Raw genomic sequence first — 24,038 nt, forward strand, 5'->3', positions numbered from 1 at the left:
TTGCAGCATCTGCCATACTAAGAGACTCTGGGCTCAGAGTGGCAAAAGAGGCTGTGGCCTTACAATTCAACCCAAACCAGAAGGAATAAAAGAAGCTTTGTCCTCCTGAGAGCTAGAATTTGCAGCACTGTGATCCTGACTCTGTTCTCTATCAGACACAGATTCAATGTGATTTTTGCAAGTTTCCTACAAACCACAATGCTTTCCACACTGCATAACTGCCATTGAAACAGTGAGGGTACAACAGGGCACAGGGGATGCCAAACAACCTCAGCTCTCAAAGTCAAGGGCAAAATAGAAGAGGAGGAATTAGGGGAAAGATATAGATGGTTCAACAGCTTCTCAGTTCCAGTTTCCCTGATTGAAGTTCCTAGAAATCTTCCAGGTATCCTTTTAAAGATTTCACACCCCTTTACAATGGCTGAAAACAGTGACCTACAAAAAGGTGTAATTGAGTATGGTAATCTGTGTTTTAGTAGCTACACATTCACTTGAATCTCAGAAATAGCTTATCATTCACTATAATTCAAAGCTTACACTGGTTTCACTCTCAAAGTGTTTTGAAGATTGGATTATAAAAGTGTCTCTGCTTCACTGGAAAACTACAAAATCGCTGCTACTTCCCTTTTAAAATTCTACTTCAGTATGCAAAATACAGCAGTAATTAAAGAGCAAATGGTACGTGCTGCCACTTCACTGCACAGCTCTTCCCTGAGCACTAATTGGATTCATGTCTTAATCCACCTTGCAACAAACAGCCTCAGAAACATGAACCCACATCAGGCAGCCCAACTTTGCATAAATGAGAGTTCTTAGAAGTTCATCTTACTTCACAGAATCGTGCATCGTCTTACAGATATGCAGGAGAGCGTTGAGTATAACAGGATCCTTTGTCGACTCCTGCTGATGCCTAGAAAGTGGTTTTAGAAAAAGTGATGAAAAATCCTGCTCTGTCAAAATGGAAAACAGTGACTACAATAACACCCATTTAACACATCATTTCAATCACCAGCACCATATGACACTGCACAAGTTTTAAATTCATTTGTGAACCAACGAACACCAATGATCACGTGGTTAATATGTGTACAATTCCAATAAATGCCAGCCAAGAAATATTATCTTAACATACACAGCTGCACTGCCAAGCCACAGACTGTGACTCCTCATGGGACACAGTAAGGTGGATATGTGATACACTGAGGCTAAGAACATCAAAACAAAACAATCCTGGATTCACCAGGATATAATATAATTTCTCAGCTACTCAGGGATAAGCAGGAAGGATCAGTGTCAGGTTTAGATACAGAGGCACATGTGCAGTGCAGCTCCACTAAGATGATTAAGGGGTCACAGAATCACTCATATGAGCAAAGCCAAGAGAGCTGGTCCCTGTGCCCTAGGGGACAGAAGGCTTGGGGGGCTCAGCAGTGCATATAAATACCTGAAGGGAAGGTGAAAATAAGAAAAATGTTTCAAGAAACCTGCTAATTATTTGAAAAGGACTGCTTGACTTTCAGAACACTTGAATATATTTTTGTTTCCTAAGTTCATTTTCAACTGTAGCAATACTCTATTCTGTGCTCTCACAGCAACTGGAATGTCAAATAAATTTCATAAACCAACAAATGCAATGCAAAAAAAAAAAAAAGCTCAGAGAAAACTATTCTTTTAACCCACAGCAAGTCAACATCAATGTAATTACTTCAACACAGTTTTCTTTGTGAACAGTCAAACAGTCCATCAACAGGTTAACAAAACTGACACATTTCCTTTTTTCTTTCCCAGAGTCTGGAACACCTTCACAAACTAAACAGCCAAAAACTGACTCCTCTTCCCCAGCCATCTTTCAGTAAGTTCCTCAGAGCCTCCAGAGTGCATTTCACTTACTTAATAAAAGATTCCATAATGCACTTGCAAACCTCCACTCTCACATTTTCCTTCTGGAACATATCCAGAAATGGCAAGAATTTCTCCTGAAAGTATAAATACATAAACAAGTAAAATTAGGTATGTTACAAACAATACACTAAAATAAATATTTTGGCTAAGTTTTATAAGCACAGCTATTTAGGTAAAACTATTTTCATCTTTTTTGAAAACAGTAATTCATCTCAAAGGATGAGAATGTGGAACTAATGGAAAAGGACTGATGGCTGAAAGATGTATCAATTTATTGATCACAGAGATCCAGAAGGGAACACAAAACACAGAACTGCTTGAATCAAATGTTGCATTTTATTTTTAAAAGCAATCACATGCTTCAAATGGCTTAAGATCATGACAAATTCAGACATCTATGGGAAGAAAAGGTAAGATATTATAAGCAATTAAAATAGTCTACACATCATCAACAATTTCACATCTATCCAGAGCAAGTTAAGAAGACATTCAAATTTCCTTCAAAAAACAAGGGTCTAGGTTGTTTACCATACTAAAATACTTAGTTTCTGTATTATCTCAAGAATGTAGTGAGGATTAGTTTTAGTTTTTCAGAATTATCCAAGCAATTTGTGAACAAGACTTGACCCCAAATCCACAGCATCAGTCTTGATTTTCACTCTTCAAACGGTTTCTGTACTTCAACACACACTGTCTGCTGTCTTTGTTTCTGTTTTTCTACCTCATATACAGTCTCTGACCTCTCTGAGTTTCACTTTGTTTCAATGCCAAGTGTAAGTGCCATGAGAGGGTATGTTAAGTATGTACCATAATACAGAAACAGCTACCAGCAATTACATTAACACACACACACACACAAATAAATGGTATTTCATCTTCCATTAATTGTCACTTATGCCACAGTAACAGACAAACTAAGAGAATTTAAAAGCCTAATGAAAAAAAGTATAGAAAACTGGAATTGGAATAATAAGTACTTCAGTAGTAAGCAGTGGAAAGCTCACAAAGTATTTCTGCACTTAGCTACTTGACAAAAAAATTCTTGCATTCTATGAACTTAAAAACATTCTAAATATTCCAGCCAACCTAAATTCTCTTGCAGAAAAACTGCCAAACAGTTCTTAAAAATTTATTAAACAGAACATCACTTACCACTGAAAAAAGCACAGCAAAGTCATAGATATAGGTAATAACTTTATGAATAACTGACTGCAGCTAAAGGGGAGAAAAAGGAAAAGTTAACAAAAAAGGTGAAACTATTGGAATATTAGCTAAATAAAGACTATCCACACCAGGGAATATTCTTCTTTAGTTATTCATAGAAAACTCTTTGGAAAGATGCTTCAAACATTTATCAACATAATTTTTCCCAAAGCAGGACAAACTATAGCTATGCTGTTCCTACACACTTTTCCTACATACCCTTCAGAGCCCATCTTGAACAGAGGCTGACCAGCCTGCCCAGGCCTTATTTGCTCTTCATTTCCACAGGCAGACTTTTTCAATTTAGAGTCTCTATGTCCTCCAGCTCTCTACACTAAAAATCTCAGCCAAATAAACAAAGGGAAAAAAAAAACCAAACCACTTTGTTAAATCTTCTTTTGTAGGCACTTTTACTACCCTCCAAGTAACCACAAAAACCTTCTCAACTAATCCATATCTCATCTGGCATTCAATCTCATCTCAAGAACTAGACACAAAAATTCACTGAAGCCTTAACAATGCCAAATAGAGATAGACTATTTTCTGGTTTACTTCTGTTTAAACAGCCTACCATGAGTGCTAATTTCCTTCAGCAAACACCACTGTTGATGTAGGAGTTATCCATTGCTACTTAAATCATTCAGGTTTAGCACTTCTCAGAATTAAGAGATTGATGTGCATGGAAAAAAAGGAGGAATAAATCACAGCATTATGGTGTTCCAAGAGGCTTCCCAAATTACAGCTAGTGTTTAAAAACAATTATTTTGTTGTAAGAGTTATCAGTAATGTTTAAGAATTAATTCCATTTAAGAAAATGCACATGAGATTTTTACAGAGTTGGCAAAATAAACTCTTTACCTGTGGGTAAGCATCTTCAAATGCTCGATCAGGAGTCATGTGTTTGATAATATCAGCCAGAACTGTATTGACCTCTCGCTTCTGTGTAGCAAAAAAAAAAGGTTACAAAATGACATTAGCACATAAATCGAGTCACTAAACAGCACCTGAGTAGGATAATTTACTTCCATTTGCCAAAGCATCAGCTCTAGTTAAGCCAGGAACTTTAACCATAGCTCCAGTAAATCCTTAAACTGATCCATCTGCCATTAAAACAAAAATATAAGAAACATTCAGGGCCGTGGGGTAGGAAAGCTTCAAAGATGCATCTTTTGTCGCCATTCATCTTTCATGAAAGGAAACACATTTTTTCATTCCTACACATTTATACTGAATAGTCAAAGCTTTTCTATCTTTAATACCAGACTGGTAACACAGCCACTTATTCTGTATCAGAAAAAAAATCAAAGGAAACAAAGTAATTTTCACCTACTGTAAAATGTCTGCAGGTATACTCCACCCACACTTCAGCACAGTTGATATAATCCTAGAAATAAAAGTGTCTTATGATTACCAATATTTGCAGGAGACTGTGAGAAATACACTTACAAAAATTACACTTGAAAGAATTAACTCCTGAGCCATGATTCATGCAGACCAAAAGATCTAGAACTCAAAGGTTGGATTTGGGTAATAATGTTATGTAAAATCAAGTTATGCTTCAGCAGAGCTAAGAAAAGCAAGGATGATCCAAAGATATTAGAGCCATCACATTTTTTTGGCAGCTGTGTGTATTTAGAAAAGGTAAACAATGTCATGCTAAGCACATGCTTACTGAACAAGTGGCTACAATTTTTGCTCTAAACACAGAATCAGCAGTGAAACAGAATGGACAGTAACTCACCTGTGGGTTCTTCAGCTTTGTTATAACCTTCCAGGCTTCATTTAATATTTGAAGGCGATCATTTTCAGGAGGATCAGCCAATGCCAAGTTTAATCCCAGGGAGCGAAAGAGGAGATGCTGAAAGTTAATGAGAAATTTTTAATTAAAAGCAGACAAAGCACGTCCATCCAAGACAGATCCAGCAGGTACAGTGTGCAGAAAGATTTTCAGATCAAACCACTTGAATAACATTATTCAAGTGACACACAAGTTATGTAGACAACTAAGAGCATAAAGACCTCTGTCAAATGAAAGCAATTGCTACAAATTAGATAAAAAATGTTACCTTTGGGAATCCAGACTCATCACACTCTTTAATCATGCCAATGAAGTCCATTGATCTCGCAGCAATAAACTCTGCCCTGAACGCCGACATCACTGAATTCAACAGCAAAGCACTGCAATGAACACAACACAGATCAATACAGCTCAGCAAAAACTCAGCATTTGGTGCTCTCTGCATTCACATCAATCTGAACTTCTCACACTAACAGCTGGCCAGCATCTATCATAACTTCTTGAAAAAGAAAGAGAATAAGGAAAAAAAGACTCTCACACAAATTGAACTTGCTTTGATGAGCATTAAAAATGCATAAGCAAAACAAGAAAACATTAAGACACCAGATATGGAAAAGATAACCCAGTCTGTAAAACATTTCTTCCACACAGATGTTTTTGAAGCCACCATTTTAGCAGGAATTTACTAGAAATATCAAGGTAACCAGGAATAGCTGAGATCTAGAAACTTACTCTCTGTTTAACTACAGTTCAGAAGAATACTTAGGGAGGGAAAATTCCGACTGAAAATTTTCTTAAATAATTATATGATATATACATTATAAAAGCCATATTTCAAGTAGCTGCATTACTAGGATTAAAATAAATCCAAAGCCATGGCCATGTGATATCTGGCAATGACATATTTAGGCATTTCTGAATAACCATTCAGACAGGTATTTGTGTTACTGTCAAGCCAAAGCCACAATGGAAGAGTGAAGTCCCTGCATCACTGTAACATCCAGTTTACTCAACCATGAGTTAGCTCAAGAAGCTGCCTCATAAAACACTGTGCCCTTCACTAGTCTGAGACAGACAGTTTGAATACAGGGCAGTTTACCTTGAGGGAACTTCTATGGAGTGCTTAAAATAACCCAGCAGCTTCTGTGTTTCTGCCTGAGCCTTAGTGGTTCCATCACAGTTTGACTGGAATTTGCATTTTATCATTAGACAAGCATTTCCAGTTCACTAGGTCTATGTTTTGCAATACAGACAGCAGGCTGTCACTTTTCACTCAGATGGCTGCAAAGGAGCTCATGGAACATATTGAGATTTTTTTAAGATTTATATACTGATGCTTCTTGCTTTGTAGTATCTTGAGAGTCATGAGAAGACACAAAGAACTCCACTTTTAAAGAATGCTACTGTTTTAAACAGGATTACTCAACTTACTAATAAAAAAGACATGTCCCAAAAACATTTCTTTCAAAAAAAAAGTTTGTTATACTCAACATTTTATCCTTCCTTCAAAGAGCAAACATGAACAAAGAGGAGGAACCTAACCCATCTTTACAATGAAAAGTGAGGGAAGTTGATTTGAACAAACAAATCAACACCTATAAGAAACAATTTGCACATCTGAGGATGTGAATTATTTTTATCTGTTCTATACACTCTGATACAATACCATTTTCACAGCACGTTCTTTAAATCATGCTTTCCCCACACACCTTAGCTCAGTCACAGAACACTGGCATTCCTCAGCTAAGTGATTAACACATTTTAGTTCCTCAACTGCTGCAGAATTGGACTGTGCAAAGCATATCAGAAGAAAAAATAGACAGCTGAAAACTTTCACAGAACTTAGCCAAGCTACCCAATAAAATGAACAGTGAGGAGCCCATCAACAAACCAGATTGCATTCACAAAACCCAGTAAATACATCCAACTTTCAGACCAGCCCATCTTCCTGAACACGACTATCCTGAGGACTTCTAGGAGATGTTTGAGGTACTAACCTTAATGTTGAAAAAAGCAAATCCCTAAGTATTACCAGCAGCTTTACAACTTCCCCTGCTGAATGGACATATGGCCTGACAGTAACCAGTGGAGGATAGGGGAAAGGAAGAGAAGGAAAACCCCAGAATGAAAGCCTCACTATGCATCCAAACTGTTTCCAAAAGGGAAGAGAGAGAACATTATTCCAGGGACTCAGGGGTACTCATTACAGACTCCTGTCTTCTACACTCTGCAACTTACTTGTTCCCCAACTTTTTGCATCTCTCCATCATCTCAGTAAGCAGAACCTGGAAAAATTATTTCTTAAAATTAGTGAATAGAGACTTTGCAAATGTATGTAGCTTTAATTACTGTACTGAAGTCTATTAAAAGCTGTTTTAATTACCTCTCCAATACATTCCAACTGTCCTGTTCTACCCTGTATTTACAGCACAAGAAAACAGTGGGTAGCTAAACATAAAACACATCTTCTGGAACAGGTATAGTGGCACTTCAGTCAAAACCACCATTTTATGGAAGTCAAATCTGCAATCCTTCATCCATGCCATTACTCCAGGTAATCACTGTTTGCCAGCCAGGTCAGTTATCTCTGGCAGGAGAGTTGAAAACTGCCAGACTGACAGAGATTAAAACAGCCTGTTAACTATATTAAGCTACTGTTCAGTCAAATCATTTGTACATCTGTCTGACAGAAGAAACTGATGAATCCAGGAAATAAAGATTAATGTAGCTGAAGGACAGCAAGAAACAAAGAGGAATACAGCCTATGAACTTGAAGGGGTCACACTTGAGCTTTCTGGAAACAAATGTTCTTCCTGTACAGAAGAGAGCATCACACAGTTCTATGCAGGCTCTTTTCACTTGGCTTCAAACTAACAAGGAGTGGCTTTTTTAGTAGGCAAAATTAACTCTTCACCACAACAGTTCCTTTGGTATTAAGCACTACCATATTCACTTACATCTGGAGCATGGTATGCAATACACTGTAAAATCCAGTCTATAGCAGGAGAATAGAGAGTCAAATACAAAGGGAACTCCACACACTGCACCACCAGCTGGTTCTGAACTGTATCCCCATGTATCTGTTGAAATAAGAGACAAAAACATGTTGCTGTGAAAGGTATTTAATGGGAGATATGATAAACTGGTCAAAGTTTGCATATGAATGAAAACAGTAACAGACAGTCTCACAAAGGTACAGATATTCTGAAGCATTCCTTGCAAGCTGGGGGAAAAATATCAAGCTAACATATATCACTCAAGTCTGGAAACATGCTGAATAGAGCAGCTTCAACTTACCAGAGTGTATGCAAAATTTCTCATACTATATCTGGATACAGGAACACCCTTAAATCTAGATTTGAGAACTTCTAAGATTTTTTTTAAAGTATGTGGAAGTTTGATTAAAGAGTATATTTATCTGATTTTGCAAATAAAACACTTATTTACTTACTTGTTTAAATGTTAGGAGAAAGTCAAAAAAATTTTTGTTCAGGCTTTCTTTGAGTTGTGGTGCCACTTCCATCCCAACCTGTATTTAAAAAAAAAAATTATCGGCATCTGTCAATTCTCCTTCAGAGCGAGATCAAAATGAATTTGCTGAAGGAATACACCCAAGTCACACACATCAAATCAACAAACAGCATGCTTTTGACTGATTATTTCCTTGCTTCCTATTACAGTCATGTCCACTAACAACTACCCTGAGGCAGTTACAGCTGGTTTTAAACATCACCCTCACATCAGCTCCAAGTATCTGTAAGCACTGAGGAAATCAGCGTCTACTCCAGTGCACTGCAACACCCCGCAGCAGCACATAAAATTATTTTTACTTATTACAAACACTTAAAGAGAGATTCCCCATTCATAAAAGAGAAATCTTGTTTTTTTGTTTGTTTGTTTGAAAGGAAGAGACAGGCTGCTGACTACTGGAGATAAAAGCAGTAGTTGCTTGAAGCAATGACAGTACTGTCTGCAGGAAATCTTTGATACAGATCACAGGAGACATGCTTACCCTGCAAAGGTATGCTCTGGCATAGACTGCAACCAGTGGATCTCCAATTCCTCTAATCATAGATGTTAACCGTGGGAGACATTCCAAAATGCCCCTGTTTTTATCAGAAATGAAAATGAGCTTCAACAGTCAATAATAGAATTATATCACCTACAGATAACTTCAGTAGCTGCCTCGTAGACTAAAAATTGAGCATGAGTTATAGAAATATGTATCAAAGAAAAAGGATACTAGCACAAAAAATTTATTAATTTCATAAGTAAAATTTTCTGTGTACAATAATACATAGCCTATATTCAAATTGCAGTATTTGCTATTCAGAGCAAGACAAATAAAACTAAAGAACTCCTCCTCTAGCTTGGCAAACAGCAGAGCTACGGAAAAGCTGTAACGCAATGTAACAAAAGCAGATGCTTAAAGAAGAACTGGCAGAACTCCTTCCATGTCTCATTTTCTCACAGGTCCTTTTTGACAGAACTGTACTAGTGCCTGGATATGAGGCCCACTAGTTCCAGTAAAAGAACTGCTTTTAGGGATAATAAAGTTGTCACTGTAGTAGCAATTTGGCTTCCAACACTCATTTCAAAATATAACCGAAGAAGGACAATTACAAGGGAAGGAACATTTTCTGCTCAGCAGCTGGCACTGTTTGGCAACACATTAAATTTATACCAAGGTTTTCAAAAGATACTGGTTCATTGCTCCTAAATTATTTCTCCTACTCTGTCTCTCCCAGTATGACATCAGTATTTTCCTTTCAGTTTTCTATCCTTTTTCCCACACTCCTCACATCAACAATCTTCCTTCCCCTCCACCACCAGAAACCACTGGTTTCCAATTTGCATTGGGATTTCTGACACCTGATATCACATTTGTACATACACTTGAAATCTGAGACCACTATTGTATTTCAAAGTATATCACAGTTCACCTTTAATTTTTTCATGGTATTCTCATTAAAATTCTCTCTGCACTGCTTCTTCTCAGTTCTGCTAAAACCCTACCTACCATTAATCACAGACCTCTTATGATTAATTCATTGAATTAGTTCCTAAGTCTGCCCATTCAATTCCTTCCCATACTTAACACTATTCTTACGTTTTGGATAGGAACTTATTGCACTTCAGTATTGCTGCTTCCACATAACTAAATTGAAACCAAGTTAAGGAACAAAATTAAATTCACACCATTGAAAAACCTGAAGCAAACATGCACCAAATGGATATTGACCAAACTATTTTAAGGCCTTCTGTAATAATTAATGTCATTACACTTTGCTGATTTTTACAATTTATCAACAGGATTTTCTTCCAAAATTTTTCATACATCATCTCTACTCTGTCACTGCCAGACTCCTCATAGCCAATAATTAAGCATTCAGTTTACTATAAAACATGACTCAAAAGTACATTCAAAACATACAGCCTGAAACAAACAAAACAAAGCCATAATAAACATCAGATCCTGTGGGTTTTATTGAAAAAAAATATGTTGACTTTTGGAAAAATCTACAAAACCCTGCAGACACACTCTGAGGGTCTCATTTGAAAAGGATACAATCTGGGAATGAGTTCTCTGATTGAAGCAATCTTGAAAAACCAGTTTAAGCAGGTTTCTTTAGCCGTATCATTAACACTCTCTGGAGAGAAATTATCTGGGGAAAAAAAACAACCCAGAAATAGTTACATTCTTTCTCAAAACAAGTTACTTTTCATGTTAGGTTTAAAAGTATTCTCTTTCCACTCATCAAAAAAAATCAAGTGCACAGTAATAAGGCAATACATTTGCTTCTCAGCTCTCTTGAGCAGCAGTCAGAGCTGAGTACATAACAAGAAAAGGTAACAATCTTGTAGCAAAAACCATTTCAGAACCTGAATTCAAGCACTTGGAGCTCATCTCAGAGCTGCTACTGAGAAATCCAACCTCTGCCTCTGCTCTTCCAAAATCAGAAATGGTAAGAAAACAGAAAATACAGAGAATCTGTAACAAATACATGTAAATCTAAATCACATAAATCTATAATGACTAGAGAACATACAAAAGAGATTTAAGCACTCAAATTGTTTATTTTAAAAGGTTAATATAAATTTTAAATAATACTATTGCAAGAAGCAGGAAATCCTGAATAGGAAATGGACAGAAACATTGTTTCTGTATGCTGAACATTGAACACATCCTCTTAAAAACTGCTTGTGAAATCCTTTAAAACACCAGTGCACTCCCACTCCTGCCTCCTGAAGGTGAGAAGCTCCACAAAAAAGTTTCCAACTTCCAACAGGAGAGAAGCCACATGTTAGAACTTCCTGCACTCACTCAGTATCTTTCTCATCTAGGATCTCAGGAGCTCTCATTGAACTTGGTTTCACTTGGTTCCCAAGGGACAAGCTCAGAGGTTGGCCTGAAATCCCCAAAAGTTCACATGCACAGTCAGCACAGAACAGATTTTCCTTCTTCCTTCTACTTTTAGAGCTGCTTGGCAAGTTCCCACCAGCAATGCCTGTGGCAGCTGTACAGCTGCAGCAGGAGCTCAGCTCTCCAGAACTGAGGTAACTGCCCAGAAATTGTGACAGGCTATGGGAACTGCCTGCCTTCATTAATGCTTGTAAGAGCAGTTTGTCAGATCTGCAACAAACAAGTTCATCTTAAGTATTGTCACTAGGTTCATTTCAAGTGTCAGAATTGGCTGGTTTCAAGTTTACAGCTCAAATCCTATGGATTTAACTGCAAACTAATGGGTCTGCCAAATACAGAATGTTTCATCTTGCAAGGATGTGCACTTAATGCACTCCAAATTGCAATGAAATGCCTGTATTTTCCATGGAATGTTTCAATGTCTTGCTAAAGAGGTTCTTTCACCTGCAGTGTCAAATTAGATTTTTTACACTGTGCTGGAACTTCATCTGAAAAAAGAAAAAGGGCCCAAGTTCAAGAGATTATGCTAAGAACAGCCTGCTACTACTTCCAAAATTCTTCTTTTATTACAGCAAAACTATCAAGCTTCCAGTGTAGCAACAAAAACATCTATTTACCAAAAACTGAGACTCCCAACTTAGTTACATTTCTACCACTAACTTTAAGCTACTAAACTGTAGTAGTTTCAGAAGAGAGCATATGCTAAGACAAGAAAGGAAAAAAAAAAGTTTTCCTTCATCTAATTTGGCCACTCCTGTTTAATTATCCCTCCCCCTAATAAAATCTGTATTAGAGAACTTACACAATTCTTTGTGATTTCAAGTCTCAGGAAGACCCAGTTTACATTTAGTAACAGCAGAGCCACAAGCACATTTCATTATATCTTAGGTGTATCCTTCACAATTAAATCCTGCATGAACACTGTGAATAGTGGAAGCTGAAAGCAATGGATTTTGCTCTGTTAAAAACTAAAAGCTACTAAATTCAAATCAGAACCTTTTCTGTAGGAGATAAGAGCAGCAATGGTCCTGTTTAACCTTCCTCAAAGCTGGACATTATTTTTTTCTGGAGCACAGCAGAAAAAAGCACAAAGTTACCTGGCAGAGAGACTCGGTTATCCATGCACATTGACAGAATTCTTTCGTACACCAGTTTCCCTGGTTAAAAAAAAATCAAAAAATCAAAACAAATTAACAAACTGTAAAACACAAAATGTTGTACAAAGGTTCCCTTTCCAATGCACAATGAAATTAGACGGAAAAAACTTCCAGAACACTGACATTTTGCTGCCCTCTAGTGAGGCTGAAATGTTCAGTGTGATTTAGCACTTGTCACACTATAAAAACATTCTCTGGCCCCCCTAAGTGCAGAGGTAACACACAGGTCAGATTTCTCCCAGCCCAGGAAAGGACAGCTGGTGTCCTGACTTTGCTGAGTTTGGACATTATGTTATCTCCAGCAGCTTTCAGCAAGCAGGAAGGAGCACAACAAGGAAGCACAACCTTGAAAAACAATTGGATCTCTGTCGTAGCATATCCTGCTGGCACCAAAATACCCTTCAACTCTGAATGCCACTGGAAATCTTTACCATAACATGGCAGAAAAATAAAAGAGTCACATGAAGGGAATGACGATTTCACTTACAAGTTTAAAAAATATATTAAAAAAAACAGTAACTACATTCTGATCATCTCAGAGTCACTATTTAGCCAAAGAAAACTTTCTGACTTCTATTATTCAAATACAAAAATAATGAAATATTGAGTCAAAAGGCTCCCAAAATCCAAAATATTTTTATATGACAGAGTGCTTTGAATTTCACAATGCAGAGATCATGATTTTTCCTAACATTTTGTTCTAGATATTCACTAATATATAAAGCATAAAGCCACAAAATGAAATATTTTTATCTTAAGGACTTTGCTCTTAGGAGATTTTTTGTAATTATATATCATGTTTACCACCACTGTCAAAATGTTTGTCAGAAATATTCCATGTTAAAAGTCCTTTGAGCCCTTTTTGGATAGCTTTGGTGCTTTCTAACATTACAAAAAAAAATAATCTTATTAACAACTATGTAGTAAGTCTGGCACAGTAGATACTTACCAAAAGTATCAAGGATATCTGTAATTAAAACAAATTTACTTGGATAAAACTGGATTACTGTTGTGTCTGAAAGAAGCTTAGAACACTAGAAGGAAAAAAAAAGAAAAAAACAAAGAAACATTTTTAGAGGCCAACACAAGTTTGTGTTTTGCTCCAGAAAAACTGGAATGGATGAATATCTGCAGATGGAAAGGACCAATATGAACTATGAAGCCAAAAGCACAGGGACATCAAACATAACAGATCATGGTGTTTGTTGTAATTTTCAGGTTATTCTTCACTTCCAGAGCTACACAGATCTGGTTTTCCTTTATACACAGGAATCTACAATTCATTTTCAGCTGACCATGAAGATCTGTGCATTTGATCAGACAAGAAAAATTCTCTCCCAGACAAAGCATTAAAAGGCACTTCTTCTCTAAAATCACTTTTCTTAAGGATGCTATTCAGTTTTTCACCATCTCTCTAAGCATCCATATCAAACACAAAATGGAACATAGATTAAATTAAGAAACAATTTTAGAAGCATAGTTAATGCATTTTTGCACCTCACATAACTAGTTCAAACATTCTGGAAACAGACTGAGCCACAGTCAGCTCCAGGGAGAACTCTGTAATCAATAACCACCCACTGGGACACAACCTGATCATGGACTACAGTGGGCTGGTACAAAGTCACATTTGAAAATGTATTACCCACTTAGTTCTACTCTCATTGGATGTTCAGGCCAGGAAGGAACATGTCCATTGATTGTATGAATTCAAAATACACACTGAGGAATGACAATATTTCTAAGATATTTAATTAAGCTATACTTCGTTTTTCAAGATTAAACTGGAGTCAAAAACTTAGGCAGAAGGTTACTCACAAAAAAACCCCCAGCTTCTACAAAAAGAAAACAGGTGAATGACTGACTGGGAAGAGAAATCCACCTTTTCCTCACTTAAGCCAAATGTGGCCTTTGGCCCCAAGTCTTCTCCAGTCTCCAAGACTGATAATATTTTCTATGAGCTCCATCCTTTCTCTCTCCTTCACCAGGAGACAGTTCTTCAACCTCAGTGGAATAAATAAAGTTTAAACTTTTGTTACATTTCAAAAATCCAGGAATCCAATACCTCACAAGACTGCTTTGTTTAAAGAAAGAAATCATAACATTTGAACATGCTTAAAGCAGGGCCACACTTAGTCTTTTTGTTTTATTCATCAGGGTAACTTAAAGAGTGCACCAGAAAGACAGGGGAGAGCATTCACATCCTACAACCAAAGCAGAATCTTCACTGCTGTGTGGTAAGTCAGTCACCTTCAAAGGAAGGTATTATCCTCAAATAAAGGCAACTCAGTAGCTGTTTAGGACCTACACATAGCACAGATACTTAACTACCATTTTTCTCAGAGCTCAAACACATAATCAACTTATTTCAGTTTACTCCAAGTAACTCAGCATGCTCCATCTTGACGAGTAAAGTATCTTGCAAAAAAGGCACTTGAGGAATAGCAGAATCATGGAATTGCTTAGGTTGGAAAAGACCTTCAAAATACACACTGAAGTTGAGTCCAACCTTTAATCCATATTGGGGGTCGGTTCTTTCCCTTTTCCCTCTGTGGAAGTTTCCCCATTGTCATGCTAAGATACCTGTTGACTGGGCCCTGGTGACAAGGGGGAGGGGAGAGAAGAGGGAAACCCCTCGATATTCAAACATCCAGAAGAGCAGACAGAAGGCTCTGGCTCAGCCCCATTTCCCCGTGGAGTTCAGACGAGAAGGACGATCGCTGCCTCAGCTCCATCCCTGCCATCCCATCACCGGGAGCCATCCTCACTGCTGTGGGACCCTGCCCTGCTGCCTTCTCGCTGTAACCTGCCACCATCCAGCACTCTGCTGAGCACCAGGACCCACACCGTGAGCAGAGGGCTCTCTCTCCATCTCTCTCTCCCCCTGGGACAGCTCTGCCATCACCCCCAGCCCTCCTGCAGCTCTGCGGGACCCGCCCGCCCCCAGCACCGGGAACTGCAGCTCAGGGAAAAGGTGCCTGCAGCCAAAAAACACTGGGACTGAGTTACTGTTCTGTTTGTGGCTAATTTCATAGCTGCTGTTGTTCTTGTTTGTCATGTTAGATATACTAGTAAAGAACTGTTATTCTTATCCCCATATCTTTGCCTGAGAGCTCCCTTAATTTCAAAATCATCATAATCTGTAGGAAGGAAGGATCACATTCTTCAGTTCAAAGGGAGGCTTTTGCTTTCCTTGGCAAACACCTGTCTTTCAAACTAGGACAATCCATCACTGCCAAGATCACCAATAAAAAACACCCCCAAGTGCCATATCTACACATCTTTTAAATACCTCCAAGGATGGTGATGCCACCACTGCCCTGGGCAAACTGGTCCAGTGATTGAGAACACTTTTGGTGAAGAAATTTTCTTAACCAGAAGCCAAACTCACTCTTCCTACTGCATACTAACCAGTCTGTAATAATAATGACAGACTATGTATATAACCACAGCCTGATGCCAACAGAACCGCCCAGCTCTTTCAGAGGATACAGCACTCTACAGGAAGAAAAACAAGTTCAGTAGGGTTCTACCCTATCCTGCTTTATAACTGTAGAATTATTATTCTTAATGAAACTTTTAAATTCATTAATTACACAAGCACCTCTTTCATTCTTACTCAATCTTTCAATTAGTGATAAACATCTCCAGCATTAAGTGCTAAGTGAACAACACTTCAGCAGAGATAAATACATTGAACTTTGGTGCAACTTTCCTAAAAGGAAGCACCAGATCCCATGTTAGAAACTGTGTCATTTCAAAATTGTTTATGAACCAGTTGCAAAAGAACATATGAAAGTATCAATGCATAGATTATCACTGCATTATCACACACACACGTATGTATTCACACACAAAACACTGTAAGTAGAGTACATCCCTGCTGCTTTTCTTCTCACCCAAAGACCATATTCACACTTCACAATCCTATATATGGATGTTTTTAAAAAATAACAATAATAGTGCTGATTTCTTTGTATTACAATAGTACATTAGTCACCCTAGGTCACATATAATTGCTTGATCTCACTTCATTAATGTTTAATTTCCTTTTTGGTCTTTACCACAATTTAAGATGAAATTACTTCAAGCAGTTTTCACAAGAGTATCCAGAATGACCAAAAAAGATCCTGACTTTATATAACCCCACTGGATGACTATGAGCATTACATCAGTTTTACAGTTTTAAGGATGGCATTATCTCATCTGTCCTCTGCTGCACTCTGCCTCTGGCCTTTTTTAAAGGCCAAGCCAAACAAAAGAGCATTTAACTGTCCTATTTCCCCATGCCCTCCTCAAAGCACGTCACCCCAAATGACTCAAAGGAAGACTGCGGACAAGTTCTCAAAAAAATAAACAAATACAACCCAAATACATACAAATTTAAGAATTTGGAGCTGTTTTTGGTAACTTGCTATGGTCCTAAATCCCTTCATTTAATTGCCCTACTAAGTTTGGATGGGTAAAATGCTGATGTTCAAAAAGCCATTCTGGTATTATTTGTAGGGAGCAAGGGGCTGAAGGGGAAGAAGAAAGAAGAGGAAATTACACGTCCTACAAAGAGCTGATTATTGCTATATGCTATTTGCTCTTTGTTCTAACAAACCTTAAGCAGGTAAAATTTCCACATCAGTCATTTGGTGACTCATTGATAATTCCATCCCACATAACCTAGTCAAAACCAACAGGTAACAACAAAACTGAAAATCCAACTATTGCTAGAAGTCATAAAACTCTGGAAAAAATGTGTTTCAGAGAAGAACAAAAGAAAATTATAGAAATACTGCAGAAACCCTTTTTTTTTCCCAAGAAGGAGACTGGACAAGTCATATCACCAAACTGTTCTGCATAGAAAAAAAACCATAAAACTGACCTGGATGACTATTTTCAGAGCTTTTACTTTCTGATCAGAGGACCATGCATCTTTTAAAGACTGGTTCAGTTCTTCAATTCGGTTCATATAATCCTGCTGAGTCAAATTCAATAGCTCTTTCTGTGATCCCTGGCAAGAAAACACAAACCCACTTAATAAGCACAGGAGGGAAGGAAGGAGAGTGCTGTTATTATAGACTCAATCACCATGTTGTGGGGGAGAATCCTACAGAATTTATTACAACTTCCCTTCAGGTCTTCAGAAAGTAGGTTATGAAACATCTCACCTTTGCACAGTAAAATACTGCAGTTTGAGAAATAACTTCAGTACTCAGTATTTCTATCAAGCTCATAATTGTAGCTTAAATTAAACTCAGGTAGACATATGCAGCTTCTGCAACAGGGGCAACCAAAATTATCACATGTTAAGACTATGCGGCTCCATGAAGTTTTACAAAAGCAAGAAGGTAAACCAATAGCAATAATTGAGGTAAATTTTCAAATCACAATTTCTAGCGATACAAAAACATGATTCTGCCCAAATCCTGTAACAATAAGGATTAAAATTACTAAAGAATTCCCACAAAAAGTACATATTTATCTAAATGCTGCACTTGAAAAATCAGGACCTTTTTAAAAGGTTTCCACAAAAGATTTTTATTTCACTAATTCCTTTCACTGCTATAATGATGCTGTAATTTCATCAGAAAACTTTCTCACCTCTTCCAGATCATCCAGTTCTTCTAACCTTGTCCTCACTTTTTCAGAAACTGCTGAACCAGTAGTTGTGGCTTTTCCTGCAAAGAATTACAGATTAAAGTTTCTTTAACATTTAAACAGTGTGACTTCTAAAGAGAAACAAACCTGAAGGAGCCTGAGATGGACCAGTCAGCTTCTCTGACAGAAAAAGTGTTTTGATTAATTTAGTGACTATTCCTGAAGACACACATCTAAACATGCCTGCAATGCATTCACTTTGAACAAAGGCAATGGCAAGTAAGCAAAATTGAATATAAGTGGACTTCCCTGCAAGCTTCACCAGTAAGAAAAGAATCACCAGATGGAACCACAGGATAATTAAGGACAGAAGATCTCTATGGAGGTCTGTGTCCAACTATCTTCATCAAAGCAAGTCCAGTTCTGAAGTCATAACAGTTGCACAGGGTTACACCCAGTCAATTTAACACTATCTAAGGATATAGATGTCACACTCCACCTGAACATCCAGTTTCAGTGTTTGACCATTCTCATTGCAAAAGAAGTATTTTATATTTCTACAGATGCCGAAATGCTGCATATTTATTCACATATAAAAATCCTGATTTTCTATGCTATTATTACTTAGCCCAGATTCTCTTTGCTAGAAAACATGATAAAATATTTAACATTTGGTTCTTTTTTAAACACCCAGCCTACAGTTGAAATCACTTCACTTTCATGTAAAGAGAATAACTGAACAAGCTCCCAAAGGACTTGTTTGCTTTCCTTCCAGCTAGCAGGAGAGTTGATAAACATGACCCTCAAAACATCATACCTCAGTTTAAACAGAAGAAAATTTTAAGCTACAGAGGAAGGCAGTGCAGCGAAATAATCACAAAGTCATTAGCCCACAGGAATAAAAGACAAGGTGGTTGGGTGGCTTATTTTCAAGAATTATTTTAAACTAACATCCAGATGTCTTATCCAAAAAAAAAGCAAGGACCATCATGTCAGAATGGAGGAGGCAGAAAAACACATTTTAACTGTTCTTGACTACAAACCTGTCACTGCACCCTGCCTCAAGCAAACTTCTACTGGCCAAGAAAGTGCTCACCTTTCTCAGATCCCATGTACAGATTCTGCGAGGAAGCAGAAAAAGCAGACTGTTAGAAAACATGTACTCACTAGCATTCCAAGAATGCATAGGGTAATTACACTGCTAATTAAGCCTCCAATCAATTGGAAATAGTTGCAAGACCCAAAGTTACTTGCACTGTTACAAAAAGACAAAGTGTTGGCTTCTAAATATCAAAATACTTGGACTGAGCTCTGAAACAATCTTTGTAAGTGAGAGCTTGTTATTCAATTTTCTACAGTATTAAAACTGAAATTTAGAGGACCAGTATTTACCCATGAAAGAATTATAAAATAGCAACATCCAAAATCCATTAAAGGTCTAGTAAAAATAAAAAAAAACTGGCAGCCACCACTTACAATAGAAAGCTTCTCTGTTGTTGTGTATCTAGCAAGGATTTCACCACGTTTGCTTGACCATGGCTCAAAGTCACTTCCTACTGCTGAGCTCTCATCTTTATCCCGTTTCCTTCGTGCACCATCCTGTGACAGGAATACAAGTGCAAAAGTTAAATACAGATCTGGAAAAATAAGAGAAAGCTGATAAAAGTCGACTTAATTTTCAAGTGCTAGTTGATCCTTTCAAAAGTGACAATATATTTTAAAAATAATTAAGATAAAAGTAGGTATATAAAAAGGAATATTCTATTAATATGTCATATTTCCCATATTAACTTCTGCAATGGTGAGACAATACACAGAGACAATTTTATTCGGGGCTGGCTTTATGGTTTTGGTTTTATTTTACTTAGTTGAGATAACTGCCCCCAGAGTTACCGTGGGAGGAGCAGTAGTCACAGGATCTGCAGCTGCTGCAAACAATGACAAGGGATCAGTGCCATCCAACACACTGCTCAGAGGGTCCATCATGGAACTAGAGGAGGAGGAGGAGGTAGATGAAGTACTTCCCTTCCGGGTCATCTTCTTTGTCTTGGACTCAGTAACCTAAAGAAAAAATTCAGAACTATTAAACAAAAAGGCTTTCTCTTCCCTCACTTTTCTTTAATAAATCATCAAAATACATGCTACATAAATTGTGAATATCACAACTGATGTTGCAATGAACATCAAACAAACTCTTTGGAGTGAACACCAGCATTTAAACTGAAGCCTCCCCTTTTCCCTGAATCTGGAGGCATGCACTCTTCAGTAATATTTCTACTGGTTTGTTTGGTTTTGTTTTTCCCTTCCAATTCTAGGTCTACAAAATAGTAAGAACAACCACTCTGAGTATCTTTCTAGTAGTCCTCCTCTATTTGATTAGGTTTGTCCCTGTCTTCCAAACTTTTTCTTGCTATTTATTTTCTCTGCCAGTTTCATCTTTACTTTTCTGGTATGACACCCAAGGCTGGAACATCAAATCCATACCTCAGGCCACTGTCTTCTCTCCCTACCAACCTTCCTGAGCAGAAGCTGCTGCCCATTTATCATTCATTAGTGGATAACTCATCTCTTTGAAGCTGCATTTTTCCTGTACCTCTTTAAAAGCCTCTTATACATCAAAGAAGTTATAAATGTTTTAAAGTACACAGCTGACTGGAAGCTCACCCAAAACCAAACCTTACACATCAAGCAATTATGCAGGTCATTTGTAATGCAACAATTTGATTTTAAATGTATCCATTATTCAGCACTTAATGCAACCAAGAAAACCTACAAGCTGGAGGTGCTTTATTTTCAGGAGACTGTTTCTGACACATAACAGCACCAGCAAACTTCTGTAAAGGGCAAAACAAATAAACCTTGATGCTTCCAAAACAGGCCACTAACACAGAAAGCAACTTCATGAGTACCACCACCAACCTCAAAGCCTTTTAATTTTAAAGGAACAGATATAAAAATAGGAGCACAGTCTGAATTCAGATTCATTTTCCAAAAGCACAAAAAAACTCACTGTAATGGGTTTCAGTGGATGGTAATCACCAAAATCCAAGGGTACAGATTCCAGTTTGCACACTTCAGATTCTGACACATAGTTCCTTGCTCTTGCATGCCTTAAAGAGTAAGAATGAAGGGAAAGTATATATGCATATAAATAACCACATACTAAGAGGGAAGCATATCCAACTCTATACAGATGCTTATTTACAAAAAAGCATATTGAAAGAATAAACAAACATAAAGATCCACATTTCCCTACTGAGATAACATAAAACTAAAACCGGAGAAATTCTACTTTCAGCCATTTAGTTGAACTCTTTTTTAGTCTTTGAAACATGCAGAACTGCTTTTCTTTTTCATTCAAGATCCTGAGAATGTTTATAGCAGACACTACTGCCTCAGCTGAATAAGTAAAATCAGGGGGATACACAAAAAATTCTTTAAGCAGACTCCTAACAAAAGCAAACAGCACTTCCCCCATATAACACACATCCTTCTCACAAGAATTAATCCAAACTTCCAAATAATTCCATTCCTACTCAAAGACATAACTCATTTGGAAGATTTTCAGCAGTGCTAAGCAGCCAGCTGCTCTACAGATACCACCATGTACCCCAAAAAATGCAAGTTTCCTTAATAATTAATTACAGATTAGATAATTTATGGTTGTGCCACTCCAAGGAGAAGCTTTGACATATCATGAGATAGAGAAGAGCAAGAGAAATAGTCCAGTGAAATCCATGTGCTTTTTCTTTTTTTTTTTTGCTACTGTCCCATTGTTCAATGACTCTTCTTGCTCATTTGCATCATGGGTTAATCAGCATCTGGGTGGAAAATCTTACTCTTTCTGGCCACACAATTATAACATTTCTTTGACAGCTAATAGCTCTCTCAGCATGCTCAGGCCAAAATCAACTGCACTCCAAGTAGTATAAGCACACTGGGCAAGTGCACATGGTAGTAATACACACATGGGAGTGAGCAAGAGCTGTAAACCCTGCAAATAAGTCTTTTAAAAGTACATTTTCACAATGTGGCTATTCAAGTGGTACGACAGCTTGTAACAGAGCTAATACAGAAGACAAGATCAAGTTTGCTCTGGCATTATGTTCTGCTTACTCTCCAGGGAAAAGAGATTAAACATTCCTTTCTTGGCCACAGCAGTGCAGCCAACTTTTGAGAGAAAATAAAATTCTGGCTAAGCTGGGATTTCATCCTCTGTGCATCCTGCATGATTACACTCCTGCTTCAGGAGCTCTTTTAACAGCGTGTTTCTACCTTTTCCACACATGAGTAGCACTGCAATTGCCACCACTCTGCACCTTCAACAGCTGCCAGCCTACTAACCTTTTTCTCTCTTCCTGGTAAAACATCTTTTTTTCCTGGGACTGCTTTCAGCACACAGCACCCTCCCAAAGCCAGTGTTTATCCTAAGGCAAGTGCTTCAAAAAGCTCACAGGGAGCACAAAGTAGCCAAGCATATAAAATGGAAGAGAGTCCCTTTACAGCTCTAGACATACATTGGTATTGGTAACAAAGTGAGGCACATCCCATAGTGACCGTACCTATCATTATCTGAGTATTAAACATAAAAACAGAACAATTCTCTTTTTATGCATAGCTATTATAAAATGCATTGAAGCTCTATGCTTTAAACAATTTTATATATTTTCTACTTTAATACTTCCGTTAAAATTTTTAAAATTTGCTTAATTTGAACATCATGTTAATACAACTCTTCAGCACTAACAGGTGCTATTTTTTTCCTCATATGCAGACTGATGACTATGCAGACAACAAATCTGCAAAACAACTTTTTAGCATTAATACTGCTTCAAGACAGACAGGGTTCTGCTAAACCCCATAGCATGACTATCTTCCATATTAGAGAATAGCATGATGGAAACATCTTACTCTGGTAAAGGTCTGGTTATTTCCCCACAGCCACTTCAACATCAGTGTTTCTAGACCTACTTATTAGGCTGTTACCTCATTGCTGTATTATGTAAAAAAAATCAACTTCTCAGCATCTCTGCTGCTCTGCTTTGTTTTGCTGTATTTTGCTACTGCTTTTGTCTGTTACAGAAAGAGCGCCTCTTTGATCCTTCCCGTACCAAATACTAGACTGAGTAATTCCATGTCCTACACCGCGCAGCTTTTCCTCAGACGCACACATCTTCCTGTAACTGCGCGTCGCTAGAAGCTGACTCTGCCTCTGCCTGCAGCCTCTGTCTACTCCTACAGAGCCCGTGAAAGACAATTAACAGAGGCTACACTGTGCCACAACACTGAATACCCGGCACGAGCCCTTCACCTCCAGCGGCGAGCGGCACAGCGGGCGCGCAGTGACCCCGCCCGGAGCGCTCCTGCCCCGCTCCGAGCAGGACACGCTCCGCGACAACGCACCGGGAAAAGCCAGCGGCGCTCGGGGAACTCGTTTATTTTAGGGGAAATGACGACAGGCCAGCGGCCGTCGCGTCCCGCCCGGCTCACAGCCGCGGCTCCGTCCCTCGGCAGAAGCGTGCCGCCGGCCCGGCACCGCGCGGCTCAGGGTAAGGCCACGGTGTCAGGAACGTGACCCGCACCCGCGGGTTCCTGGCACAGCAGCGCCGGGCTGCAGGCCCGGGGCAGCGGAGCCGCGGCAGCCAGCGCCCAGACCCGGTCCCCCCAGGCCGAACAGCCGCGAGCCGCGCACTTTCCCCTGTGGCACATCCGTGGCCGCCCCCGCCTTAGTCCCCCCCCCCCCCCCCCCCCCGGCTGCGAGGGTCGCCGAGCACGCCCGCAGCCCTCGCCCGTCCGCGGGGACCCGCGGCGCCCAGAGCCCGCGGCCGCCGGCCCCGCCGCCTCACCAGGGGAACGCCGCCATCTTGCGCCCGTCACATGAGAGCGCGCGCCGCGAAACGCCTGAGGGAGGGAGGGCGGGCGGGGAAAAGGCTCAGAAATGAACTTCTCGTTCAAGATTCACGGT

The 24,038-nt window shown here is 38.7% G+C and overlaps 1 protein-coding gene across 4 annotated transcripts in view; it reads right to left on the minus strand.

Moving 5' to 3' along the window:
* VPS35L (VPS35 endosomal protein sorting factor like) overlaps window positions 1–23,936 on the minus strand; it is a 47,145-nt gene extending 23,209 nt beyond the window's left edge. For 2 of the 4 annotated variants that reach the window (XM_062503266.1, XM_062503265.1), the window contains exons 1-22: window positions 23,920–23,936; window positions 21,084–21,183; window positions 19,967–20,134; window positions 19,550–19,672; window positions 19,170–19,194; window positions 18,077–18,153; window positions 17,358–17,486; window positions 13,434–13,518; window positions 12,425–12,484; window positions 10,473–10,569; window positions 10,014–10,061; window positions 8,916–9,009; window positions 8,355–8,432; window positions 7,861–7,983; window positions 7,142–7,188; window positions 5,172–5,283; window positions 4,847–4,963; window positions 4,436–4,489; window positions 3,964–4,044; window positions 3,055–3,117; window positions 1,891–1,976; window positions 830–910 (exon numbers count right to left, since the gene is read on the minus strand). In XM_062503266.1, coding sequence (XP_062359250.1) covers window positions 830–910; window positions 1,891–1,976; window positions 3,055–3,117; window positions 3,964–4,044; window positions 4,436–4,489; window positions 4,847–4,963; window positions 5,172–5,283; window positions 7,142–7,188; window positions 7,861–7,983; window positions 8,355–8,432; window positions 8,916–9,009; window positions 10,014–10,061; window positions 10,473–10,569; window positions 12,425–12,484; window positions 13,434–13,518; window positions 17,358–17,486; window positions 18,077–18,153; window positions 19,170–19,194; window positions 19,550–19,672; window positions 19,967–20,134; window positions 21,084–21,183; window positions 23,920–23,936 — 1,865 coding nt within the window. The remainder of the gene's footprint in view (window positions 1–829; window positions 911–1,890; window positions 1,977–3,054; window positions 3,118–3,963; window positions 4,045–4,435; window positions 4,490–4,846; window positions 4,964–5,171; window positions 5,284–7,141; window positions 7,189–7,860; window positions 7,984–8,354; window positions 8,433–8,915; window positions 9,010–10,013; window positions 10,062–10,472; window positions 10,570–12,424; window positions 12,485–13,433; window positions 13,519–17,357; window positions 17,487–18,076; window positions 18,154–19,169; window positions 19,195–19,549; window positions 19,673–19,966; window positions 20,135–21,083; window positions 21,184–23,919) is intronic. The other 2 variants (XM_062503268.1, XM_062503267.1) reach the window with 1 other exon arrangement.
* Between the last annotated feature and the right edge of the window lie 102 nt (window positions 23,937–24,038).

The sequence above is a fragment of the Cinclus cinclus genome, chromosome 16 (genome assembly GCF_963662255.1).
Source record: "Cinclus cinclus chromosome 16, bCinCin1.1, whole genome shotgun sequence".
Classification (NCBI taxonomy): Eukaryota; Metazoa; Chordata; class Aves; order Passeriformes; family Cinclidae; genus Cinclus; species Cinclus cinclus.